This window comes from Cygnus atratus, chromosome 2, assembly GCF_013377495.2.
Source record: "Cygnus atratus isolate AKBS03 ecotype Queensland, Australia chromosome 2, CAtr_DNAZoo_HiC_assembly, whole genome shotgun sequence".
Classification (NCBI taxonomy): Eukaryota; Metazoa; Chordata; class Aves; order Anseriformes; family Anatidae; genus Cygnus; species Cygnus atratus.
This window is the reverse complement of record NC_066363.1, coordinates 54,356,886-54,369,889: the sequence shown is the minus strand read 5'-3', so window position 1 is coordinate 54,369,889 and position 13,004 is coordinate 54,356,886. Positions and strand designations below refer to the sequence as shown.

At 40.7% G+C, this 13,004-nt stretch overlaps 1 protein-coding gene across 5 annotated transcripts in view; it reads right to left on the bottom strand.

Moving 5' to 3' along the window:
• The window catches only part of TNS3 (tensin 3), a 255,871-nt gene extending 245,266 nt beyond the window's left edge, over positions 1–10,605 (bottom strand). For 2 of the 5 annotated variants that reach the window (XM_035549804.2, XM_035549805.2), the window contains exon 1: positions 9,618–10,604. In XM_035549804.2, coding sequence (XP_035405697.1) covers positions 9,618–9,704 — 87 coding nt within the window. In that variant the 5' untranslated portion in view covers positions 9,705–10,604. Of the gene's footprint in view, positions 1–9,617 lie in introns of all 5 variants that reach the window. The other 3 variants (XM_035549813.2, XM_035549815.2, XM_035549809.2) reach the window with 2 other exon arrangements.
• Positions 10,606–13,004: the final 2,399 nt, after the last annotated feature.

Genomic DNA, 13,004 nt, shown 5'->3' with positions numbered 1-13,004 from the left:
GAGCAGCACTTCCAGGGACCAAAGCATGCACAAAGCAGGTCATTACATAGGATCTGTGAATAAACTCTGTTTTCAAAAAGCAGTTCAGAAATACCAGACTTTAACTCCTGACCATGACTTGAAGTAGCCACCCTTGTCATGGCAAGTTGTACGGATTTGAGTCCATACAAGAAAGTGTAATGGATGGTTGATAATAGGCAGAAATCTCAAAGCTTTGAGATAAAAACACAAAAGTCCAGGAGTGAATGAGAACACCTATTAACTTCTGCTAGCTTAGGTGTCATTTGATTTTTCCTCTCCAGATCTGGAACAGCTCTGATAAACAACAATGGTAGTTGACTCTCTCAAATATTTCACATCTACTTTATTTGTGATAGTTTTAACAGCTATTCATTCTCTTAATCCAAAAGGGAAGATCCATAAGGCAGTGGCGTTTGCTTTTAATTGTAAATAACTTATAATAATAAGACAATAGACAGGAACCACTTATCCAGAATGCAATATTGACATACAGTTAAAGCACAGATAACAAAGTAAGGATTTTTTTTTTTTGGTTAAGTGCCTTTTCACCATTCCATTTATTTTATTACAGCCAAGATTTTAAAAAAAGTGCTGAAGAAGCGTGTTTTGACAGAGAGTGAATAATCTGCAAAATTGGAATGTAAATGACTTAAAAAGCTGGTGTCTGAGATCACCATATGCTTCATCTGAGAATGAAACTCTAGGACTCTAGATGCAAGTTTTATTTTGGATATTGTACGATTTGTGAAAGCAGAAGTATTCTCAGCTATTATCACAAAATCACAGAATGATCAAAGTTAGAAGGGAGCTCTGGAGGTCATCTGGTCCAACTCCCTTGCTCAAGCACAGCCACTTTGAGCAGGTTGCCCAGAACCACATCCAGATAGCAAGGAGGGAGACTTCACTAGCTCTCTGGGCAACCTGTTGCAGTGCTCAGTCACCCACACACTAAACAAACATTTCCTGAGCTTCAAAGGTAACCTCTTCTGTTTCAGTTTGTGCCGATTGTCCCTTGTCCTGGCAATGGGCACCACTAAAAAGAGCTCATCTCCATCCTCTTTGCAACCTCACTTCAGGTATTTATGGACATTGAGAAGATTCATACCTTGAGCCTCCTCTTTTCCAGGCTGAACAGTCCCAACCCTCTCAGCCTTTTTTCAGAGGAGAGGTGCTCCAGTCCTACCATATTGATGGCCCTACACTGGACTCTTTCCAGAATGTCCAGGTCTCTCTTGCACTGGGGGACAGAAATAGACACAGTACTTCAGTACTGAGTAGAGGAGAAGGATCACCTCTCTTGACCCACTGGTGATATTTTGCCAAATGCAGCCAGCAATACTGTTAACCTTCTTAGTGACAAGCACACGTTGCTGACTCATACACAATTTGCTATCCATGAGAACCCCCACACCATTTTCTGCCAAGCTGCTTTGCAGACAGGCGGTCACCAGCACATACTGGTGCATGAGGTTGCTCCTCCCTGGGCACAGACTTTGTACTTCCCCTTGTTGAACTGCATGAAACTTTTGTCAGCCCATCCCTCTAGTCTTTCAAAGTCCCTCTGGATGGTGGCATGGCACTCTGGAATATCAGCCAATCCCTCTAGTTTTGTGTTATCTGCAAATTTACTGAGTGTGCACTCTATCACATCATCCAGACTATTAATTAAGATCTTAAACATGACAGGATCCAGTATTGATCCCTGAGGTACATTGCTAGTGACTAGCCTCCAACTAGACTTTGCAGCACTGTCCACTACTTTCTTGGTCAGTCAGTTTTTGATCTACCTCAAGTATTCCCTGACCTAATTCTCTTCCAAACATACATCTTTCTTGCTCCAGCCTTTCCCCCGGTCCCTGAGATTCCTGAAGGCCAGTCTTGCCAGTAAAGACCAAGGCAAAGGAGGCATTCAGTACATCAGCCTTTTCCCTGTTTTGTGTAACCTGGTCCTCCATCTCATTCAAGCAATGTGCCCACATCATTTTCCCTTGTTTTTTTTTTCTTTTTTGTCACCTACGTACTTACAGAAGCCCTTCTTGTTGTTTTTCATTCCTAACCAAATTCAATTCCTTTTGTGCTTTAGCTTTCCTAACTTCCCCCTGTATGCTCAGATAATGTCTCTATATTCCTCCCATGCTACCTGCTCTTGCCTCTACCCTCTGTACATTTCCTTTTTTGAGTTTGGCCAGGAGCTACTTGCTCATCCACATAGGCCTCCTTGCATTTCTGCTCATTGGGATGGACCATTCTTGATCTTGGAGGAGCTGATCCTTGAGTATCAACCAGCTTTCTTGGGCCCCTCTTCCCTCCAGGGCTTTATCCCATAGGATTCTTCCAAGCAGATCTCTGAAGAGATCAAAGTCTGCTCTCCTGAAGTCCAAAGTTGTGATATTGCTTTTCACCCTCCTCCCTGCCCTCAGGATCCTTAACTCCACCATCTTATGGTCACTGCAGCTAAGGCTACCTTTGACTTTCCCATTCCCAATAGGACCGTCCTTTTTGATGAGGATGAGGTCTATAAGAGCACCTCTTCTCATTGGCTCCTCTATCACTTGGAGGAAGAAGTTATCACCAACACACTCCAGGAACCTTCTGATTGCTTATGTCCTGCTATGCTGTTGCTCCAGTAGCTATCATGGTGCAGGAAGTCCCCCAGGAAGACCAGAGAGAACATGAGTTTGTTCCTATGTGTCTGCAAGGGGCTTCATCTGCTTGCTCTACCTGGTCAGGTGGCCTGTAGTAAACTCCTGCAATAATGTCCTCCCTTTAATTCTAATATATAAATTCTCAGTCAGCTCCTCATCTATCCCCAGGCACAGCTCCGTGCCTTCCAGCTATTCCTATGTAAATCCTCTATTCACAAAGAAGTCGACAGCCCATCCTTCCTGAAGAGTCTGTATCCTTTCATTGCAACACCTCAGTCATAGGAGCCATCCGTCACATCTCTGTGATTTCAATAAGGTCATAGCCCTGCAAACATACACAAATCTCTAACATTCCCCATACTGCATGTGTTAGTGTCAGGATCTTAAGAGGTGCACCCCAGCATGTTGTGTTCCTAGAAGGGAGTAATTGGCACCTAGTTCAAGCACCTGAAGTTGAGACACAGTTTTCTGAGCCTCTGATGGCTAAAACAAAGTCCCATTTAGCTGCATCAAGCTGATTGCCGAAATCATTTGTTGCCTTGGCAAATTTAGACCAAGAAAATATTTCTGAATAAAGAAGATAAGCAAAGGCAATTGATGGAAAATTTCATTGAGAGATCCAACTACTGGAAGAAACAAAACAAAAAGAAGTCTAAGTTCCAGCGTTCACTAAAGAACCATTTTCTGATTTTTCATTTGTTAATGCAAGAAAAATCAGGGTTAAATATGTGCAAAAATCTTTACCAGGATGCATCACAGATAGTTTCACACCCAAGTATCACGGGATCAAGTAGACAAAGTAGGGGAAAAAGGAGGGCAGTTGGTGAAAAAGCTGTTTTTGTAAGGACAGCTGAGAGAATGCAACGATGCAAAAGGAAATATTTGTAGTTATATCCTGGGAGGGATATATAAGAGGTCATAATGACAGGTATTATTATGCTGGTTTGTCCCCCCACCCCCGGGGTGGGGGAATGTAGTTCTATTATGACCAGCACCAAGGGGTTAATGAGTAATGAACCCTACACATTCCTAAACTTTAATTCAGCCACATAGTTAAATAATCTTTAACATTTATTTAAAAAAAAAATCATATGAGCATTTTATTGTATAAGAACGGGTTTAGAAATTGCTTAACATTCAAGCACTTTGTTGAATAAAGAACTCTGCTGCCAGACCTAGTACACACTCAACCACGGCAGAATTATCAGAGATGGCTCCTTAACCTCTTATCTATGAAAAAAAGCAGAGAGAAGAAGGAAAGGAAATGCTGCTAATGTTTTACTTTTTCATGAGAAAGGATGGAACTGGTCAGGCACCAGTGGTACTCAAATATTTATTAAAATCAGCAGGAGTTCTCTCTACTGTTGGGACCTGCATCAGGCCTGAGGAAAGGAAGAAGGACCAGCTGGAATGAAGAAGAAAAAGGAAAACGAGTATGAATCTCATTCCACATACCATAAAAGAAATGACATGTTTTGAATAATAATTATGATACTTTAACTATTGCTTTGGGTGATTACACAATTCCATCACTGTTACGCATTGTTAACTGAACCTTTTGTGCAAAGAAGCTACTTAATGAAGTGGTGGGGTGACTGAAAGTATTTAACCTCCCTGCTTTTAACCAGCTAGATTTGAAGCAGATTGCACCTACTTATAATCTACACATTAATTTCTCCCTCACTGTTCTCTTTGAGACTTTTATTCTATCAGAATTATGGATATTCAAAGGCTGTCCAAGACCGAGGAAACCTGTTTATTGAAATACCCCACAGTACTGACAATGAGTTCTCTTTTAGAAGAATAAAATTTGTCATACATAGTCTGTGGGAAGTAACAATTCTGAAACTATAAAGCTGCAGCAATGCTCAAACTAACCCACAAGCTCTAAAATAAATAAATAGATAAATGTTTTCTATTGTAAGCTTCATGGGAAAATTGTTCATCTTATGGTACGTCAGTTGAGGGCATAACTGAGCCATTTGGGAAACTTTCTCTTTTCTACTATTCACATAATAGCCTTCTAGAAGGAAAAACTCTTTTAAATCCTTCTTTATTTATCAGTTCCTCTAAGAAACTATTTTATTAAGTTTTGAAGATGCCTTTTTTTTTTCCAAAAAAAAACTTTACTGCCCTCCTGCTGAAAATCACTATAAAACTGGATTGAAGTGACTGAAAACTATCCAGCCCATTTTCCAGATGACATTTCACAGCTGTCAAACAGAAGGCAGGATACTGAAGTGAAGATGTAATTGTTTCCAGTAACAGACATTACATTTCAGCATAACTTCACCTGTCTGAGACCACCTGGTAAACTAACTGATACAGCAATTAAAATTGCTCGATGTTTTCAAAAACCATTTTGTTTTCCACTTTCTGGGTCATAAAAAAATATGATGATAGACAACTTGCATTGAAAGAATCAGACATTGTGTTGAAAAACCTTGAAAATAACTTCAGTCCCTACTGTTACATAGTCTGCATCAGGGAAGCTCTCATCTTCCGCAAGATTCTCATGTACTTAAAAATGTTTGCAACAGGAACACCATCATATGAATTAACCTAACTAGCCTGCAACCTGCACAGAAGATCTAACATTGGCAAAAAAATATATTCTTAAGGATTCTTGTTTTGTTCTTGACTTTTCTGTTGCATAACAACATAAGAAAATGATGCTAAAGACATATGAGCTTGTGGGCACTTGGTGTCAATGCTGTTATTTGCTTAGTATTCAATCCAAAACTATTGAAAATATTTCTTCCTGGGAAGAACTAGTCTTCATCCTATTCTTCCCATCTGTACAAATAAGTCTTTAATAGCAGAAGCCAGAAAACTGCTGGGAGAAGATGGACTGTTAATCTATGTAATACTGGTGACTACGCTCTGAGTAGCGTAGTATCCTCATATTTGCATAATTTCACCCAGAGTCAGAGATATTAAGATAAAATATGGAAGCCTACTGTACAGATAGGATAATATGGAAATCCATTCAGACCATCTCTTTTCCTTACTTTGTACAAGTGTCTTGATTTTGACTGTGACACAGTTAATTTTCTTCATAAAGGCTTATATGATGTTGTATTCTGGACTTTTTTTTTTTTAATAAAATGGTACTGATAATATGCAGATGTTTTACTTGTTGCTGAGCAGTGCTTGCACAGAATCAAGGACTTTTCTGTTTCTCATGCTACCCTGCCAGCAATGAGGTTGGCACAAGAGTGCACAAGAAGCTAGGAGGGGACACAGACTGGAGGGGACAACTGACCCAAACTGACCAAAGGGATATTCTATACCATATGACATCATGCTCAGCAATAAAAGCTGGGGTAAAGAAGGAGGAGAGGGAAAACACCTTGCGTGATGGTGTTTGCCTTCCCAAGAAACCATTACGTGTTCCAATTGGAATTGGGACTGGAAATGGCTGAATATCTGCCTGCTGATGGAAAGCATCAAATGAACTCCTTGTTCTGCTTTGCTTGCATGTACAACTTTGGCTTTATCTAGTAAGCCATCTTCATCTTCACCCACAAGTTTCCATGCTTTTACCTGTCTGATTCTCTCCCCAGTCCTATCTGGGGAAAGCAAGCAAGCAGCTGTGTGATGCTTAGCTGCTTAGGAGGGTTAAACCACAATGAATGGCAACTCATTACTTAAAAAGTAATATGCTTCAGTGGAAAAGCACTAGGCTGAGAATCAGAAAACATGAAGTCTTTCATGTTGCTTGCTGAGTAACTTTGAAAAAGTCACCTTACTTCACTTTGCACTTCAGTTTTCACTGTTGTTTGCTAATACTAGATAGCAAGACTGATACACTTTAAAAAAAAAAAAAAAAGAGAGAGAGAAAAAACAGCTATGCAAAACACGTTTTGTATTGTAAAATGTTATAAGCTGTAAAAACACCAGTCCTTTATGTGAAATTATCAGAAACTATATGCAAACAAGTATCTATCTATCACACTCAACATCCCAAAAGTATGCCAAAAGTTGCTGCTCTGAAGTCTAACTTCACCAATGTCCCTTACAGGATTATACACAAGAAAAATAAATTCAAAGATGTGGTTAAAAAGCAGAGATTGGGATAATGAGTTTTCAGGTAACACTGGGATTTGCTCAGGAAGTATTGCCTAAAGAAACTGAGCTGGGGCGAATGCTGACATTCAGTCCTAACTCCAGTCCAGAAGGAATTCGGAATTCTATAGTTACTGTCACAGCAGCCCCTCAAAAGATGCTAACTAACCTCCCAATGAGGAGACCTAACCAAAAGATATCATCTCAAACCTGTGGTACTAGTGCACTAGTGCCAATTTTAGGTTAGCTTAATTTGATTTCAAGAGGAAAAAAATGCTTGTCCTGTATTATCTCACTAGGAAAATCTACTCCCCCTTCAAAAATACAAAGCAAACAAACAAACACTTTCGAAAACAAAGTCATGAAGTCAAATTTATGTTATTTTCCCCTCAAATTTGCATTAAGACTTCTTGGCATATTCTGAGGCAGAATGTCTAACATCACAATTATTTCAACTACCCATCAGTAGGAACTCAGATGGCCTGTTGTATAATTAAATATCTTTGTGTTGGAAGAGACCAAGAGAAATTCAGTAACATGGAAACATCATATTTTAAGCTGTTGTTTGTTGACTCCTTTTTCACGTTCCAGATGTAAAATAAAGCCAGTGATGTTAATACATCCTTCCCATATGTTTTCTGTTCCATAATAGGAACATAAATTGGAGCCTATGCCAGCTTTGTAGGCTACTCCATCATTTGAACTCATTTTATAATCAATCTTTTGAGAATTATTGGCTCAGCTTCCCCTACAATTCATACTAATTCTCAAATGATGAAATGTAATTGTTTTCAGAGAGGAAACACTTGATTTATGCTGATATATGAGAAAAGAATGCACACCATCCATTTAATTCAACTCAGTATTTCATTTAAATTTAATGTCTCTCTCCTTCTCCCAGCCTACCTACCAACCCCCATAACCTCCTGAAAATGGGTATCCCTACTGTCTGGTGCTAAGGAAAGTATAACATCCTAATATCTAATCTAAATCTACCCTTTTTTAGTTTGAAACCATTACCTCTTATCTTGTCACTACACTCCCTGATAAACAGTCCCTCCCCATCTTTCCTGTAGCCCCGTTTTAAGTACTGGGAGGCCACTACAAGGTCTCCCTGGAACCTTCTCTTCTCTAGGCTAAATAACCTCAACTTTCTCAGCCTGTCTTCATAGGAGAGGTGCTCTAGCCCTCCGATCATCCTCATGGCCAATCTCTGGACCTGCTCTAACAGTTCTATGTCCTTCTTATGCTACAGGCCTCCGAGGTGAGCACAGTACTTCAGGTGGGATGTCACAAGAGCAGACAATCCTGGTAGGATGTCACAAGAGCAGACAATCCTGGTCCCAGCTGAGTGACAAATTAGTAATATTCCTTCTAGCGTAGCATATTGCATGAAGATCCTAAAACTGGACTCACAGTTCTAGAGCTAAGTGTTAGTAGAAAATTGCTATTTATCAATCCCTGAAAAAAAAAAAAAAGAAAAAAAAAGTCACAGTGATTTTTCTCTACATGACAATATTATGATTTTTAGGGTTAATATTGTTGGTAAGATCACAGGGTAATGGTTCTTTAGTAAGAGATCACTAGAGATCATTGGATATGCTTTCAAATGGAATAAAGTTCCTTTTTCTAATTCTAATTGAAGGCAAAAAATACAGCCCTTCAAAAAGTCACTTGCCTAGGACTGAATTCTAGCCATCTTACACCTCAGAGGAAAGCAATTCTGGCAGGAAAACACTGATATTTCCTTAGCATCTTTTTATAATAAAATTGTTATTTGAAGATGCTTCGTTTGAAACGTCAGACAAAAGAATGATGGAGATAGTTTCACAGAGCGTACATGAAATAGTCAAAGGGGAACTGAAACCAGTAAAGATTATTTAATGCATGTATTCACACTTTACCATGTGTGTGGTATATTATTCATGAATTTCTGAAAAACTAATCCTAAAATGTTTCAACATGGTATGTTTTCAAAAGGGAATTGAAATGAGAGAAGACACTTAAGCATGTGAGAGGGACACTACTATAGTATGCAGAGCCCAGTTAGCAAAAACATTTAAACGTATGCTTAAAATTAACTCAAATCTGTTGCTGAATTGACTTTTTTAGCCGTAACTCAGAAGGAAATGCGTCAAACTTCAAAGGTCCGGAGGTTTGCTTAATAAACCAGAAATAGAGATGCCTGAATGCGCCTCTGGAATGAGTTGTGCGGTACTGAGACTGTCAGCTAGTGCTCTACAGAGATTTCTGGTACTTTCAATTTGCAGTTGTGCCTGAGAGGCTACTATTCTGGCAGCTTTTCTGGTTTTGCTGAGTTATAAAATCAAAGGTAGCCTATGACTTCAGATCAAATGGGTTTTAAACCAAAATTGTTTGAAGTTGATAGAACTTTCATACCCATGAAAAGCTGGTACACGTTCTTCAGGATTATCAACCCATCCTCAATTTTGGACTTATCTTTTCCAGAACTGCCCCAAAACGCAATTTAGGTGCACATTCCAGGACGATGGTGAATATTTGCATCAGCGTGAACGCGAACGCTTCCTCTGGTGTCACCAGCGGCCGGTATCGCGACAGAACAGCACACTGCCGAACCAAGCCCTGCACGCTCAGTACCCGCTCCCAAACCAGAAGGGCCACCAAGATGCTGCGTTACGCTCACCCAAGTTGCTGCTGCCACCCAAGTTACCGACCACCAGCGCCGGGAGGCGCGGAGCAGCCTCGGGCCGGCTCCCCGCGGCCAGCCCCGGAGCCCCGCGGCGGTGGCAGGCGCCTTCCCCCGGCCCCTCGAGCACGGCGGGGGAGGTGGGGGGGGGGGGCTGCGAAACCCGTCCCGACTCCCCCGTTCCTCGCCGCTGCTAGGAAGCAAACCCCGCGTACCTTCATCATCGTCTCGGCCTCTCCTGGCTGCGGTGGGCGGCGGGGCAGCGCGCTCCCTCGGCACGGCAGGCTCGCCCGGCCGCCCATGGGGCGTCCCCGCCGCCGCTTCTCGGCCCCCGGGCCCCTGCCCGGCGCTAACTTCGGGCTCCTCGCCGGCCGCCGGGAGCCATCGCCCCCCGGCACCTGCTCGGCCGGTAGCTGGGTGTGCTGAGCCGGGTTACCAGCCCGCTTTTTCCCCTCAGAGCGGCTCTCGGAGGTCCTTCCCTGCCTGCTTCCCCTTTTGTTGCCGGGCTCTAGGCTGACCACACCGTGCCCCCTCCGAGGCCAGGGGAACAAATCAGAGCCGGTGCTGGCTAGAGCTGCGTCTCCAGCTGGGGAAACAGACTTCCCTTGCCTGGTGGGAGGGTTTTTTGGATCACTGAGTGGTATGGATACAATAACAAAGAAACTAATAACTCACGAAACAGACTGTTTAAGAGGGTGAGCCGTCTTTGTGAAGGAGAAAAGCGAACTTTCCAGCAATCTGTCACTAAGGCAAGCTGATAGCGCCGAAGTAACTTGAGAGTGAAAAATACGTATTTGAAGTCGACACTGAGAATAACTTAGAATTTCAGAAGGGGAGAACCTACAACAACATTCCTCTTCTTTCTGTAATCTGCCTGCCAACTAATTAATTCATTATTTCCCTTTAGTTTTTAACAGAACTTATTTTTCGTGACTGCAAAAGGGTGCATACTGCTAACAGGGCAGAAAGGATAACCAATGATAACCATGGGATGGAAACATAGCACTGTAGGCTTAGAGATGAGGGCTCTTCCATCTTTGCCATAGACATTTGATATTCTGTGTAATTTAAGTTTGCAGAAGTGTGCTGCAATTTTGCACATTTCAATTCTCAGATCTCCAGCTACAGAAGAGACATGGCTGTGTTGTCAACAATGCTGAGAATCTGTAGCTCCCACCAGGACCAATGGGTGTAACTCTGGATAACTCTTGCTACTGTAATTACGGATCATGGGCAAAACTTTTAGCTGTGTTCTCTTTGGGTTTCCAAGTTTACTCCTCTGGGGAAAAAAAAAAAAAAAAAAAAAAAAAGAAAGGGGGACAAAGTATAAATCAGTGCTTCCTTGCCTCTCAGGGGTCCTGAGAAGTTCAAACCACATTTGCCTGATTCTCATGCTGTAAAAAGATGTCTGTAACAGAACGGCAGTAAGAGTTCAATATCTATTTCCAAACATTTGAATTTCAGCAGCAGAATCTTAAAATAGATTTGGAGGAACTGGGTCAATCAGTTTTGTTTTTTCTCAAGGAATAGAAGAGATAAGAAGTCATTTTAAACATTTATGTGGTGATAACATCTGGCATGTTATGATGTAAGTCAAAACTATTTTATACAGATAAAAAGGAAAATAAGTTAAATTGTTTTTAACACTATTTTTATTTGATTCTACACCTTGGATTTTCTAACCGAGTACTTGGCCCCCAATATGCAAAGCACTCTACTGATAGAGAGAGACTTAAGTCATTTTGTTTCATAAAATGTGTTGTTCTTCCGCATGAAGGAAATGAAGGAAATCAAGTATATGCTGTCTAGTCTACACGGGGTCATTTCTAGGGTGTCAGCTCATTTTCACTGTATAAATCTTCTCATGTTGTTCTGCTGTTTATCCTCCCCCCCGCCCCCAATTGCTTAAACTCTGTGTTCAAAGAGCCTGAATGCAGAAATGGGTAAGTTCTGAAGGGCAAGGAATAGATTAGGGGAGAAAAGGTCACTGCACAGGAAGAGCTATTCTTAGATAACTTGAAGGTCTGAAGTTGTCATATAAGTTTTTCATTGAGAAGTCATCATGAATGATGAGCTGTATTTGGAACATCCCAAACTGATCGGTCATTATATGGGAAAGTGTATGTGTAGGTGACTTTTACAACCTAGTCAAAAGCAACCTCACCAAACTAGCAGTTATACTGGCTTACCCACTCCAAGGGAAGTTCATCCTGTATTCATTGACTGATCCACAAATAAAAGGTAGGAAGAGGAGAGAACTTAATTCAGTATTGTTAGTTTGACAGTATAGTAATAACTACTTACAGATTTGAAATCCCTCAGCAGAAACTAAATGATATATATGTGGAAATACCAACCTCTTCTGAAAGAATTTTCACTGCTTTACCTTAATGGAATTATCACTTCCATTGCTTTAGTGCTTCAAACCTACTTTTAATTACTGACATCTTGCAAAGCTTAGCTAGTCAAGCCAGTGCTTCGCATAGCTATTCTGCTTGTTCTGATTAAAAATAAACAAATAAACAAAAAAAAAAAAGTAAATTTTTGATCAAAACCAAAGTGGAATCAAGTATCTAGTTTGTCCAAGCATTAGAAGGGGGCAAGGTCATGCTTTCTGGTAGATAACATTAAGCTTATGGCTGTCTTGACTAGTGCCACCACCTCCTTTTGCACAAAGGTTCTTCAGCTGCAGCTGTACAGCTTGTCAGCTAATCTGGCACAGAGTTTTATTACACTTTATTTAACAGGGATACCAAACATCACTGTGGAATTCAAATAACAAGCTCCCCTCTGACACCCTTATGCAAAAATATTCTGTGGTTATTTCTTCCACGATTAGCAGGGAATTTGTTCCACAAGATGGTGACCCTGACATTGACATGTGAACATTCTGAACTTCCATTAATTGGAGTTCAATGAACTCATTATCACAAACCAGAACCAGTGCAAGAAAAGAGTGTGTTTTTAAATAATATAGTAAATATGGTTTTATTTAAAGGAGTGCTAGGCAAGTATTAATGACCCATCATTATTTGACTAAATGTCAGAAGAAATGACTAAAAATGACTAAATGACTAAAAGAAAAATTTTCCTTAAATATTCAGTCCCACACCTTCTTCCATAATCGTTAGCAGTTAGAAAAGATAGGCTTCAGCCTTGTCACAAGCAAAACTAGAGAGAAGTTGGAGAGGAGTTTGGAGAAAGAAATAACAACAAGAATGCACAGACGTAGTGGATTCAAATTAACCAAGTAACTCTGGCTAAGACATAGGTCACTTCATAATGACCACAGCCTGAGGCAAAGCCAGCGTCAAGTCTGCCATCAGCTCTCTAGGAAATACACCAGTCTGGAGTCATTAATGAAATCATAGCCAGTTATTCAGCGAGAGAGGAATTAGTCAGATAAGATGAGCATTCTCCTTATAGTGACATTATTTTTACTGAGCAATGTAAAAATGGTATTAATTTCACAACCCTGCTTCTATGTTGGAACATCAACAGAGAAAAATGGATTACAAAGCAGTTATTCAAAATTCCTTGAAGAGCCCAGGGAATTTTTAGCATTGTTGCACTGGAAACATGAGCAGCTCCTGCACACATTG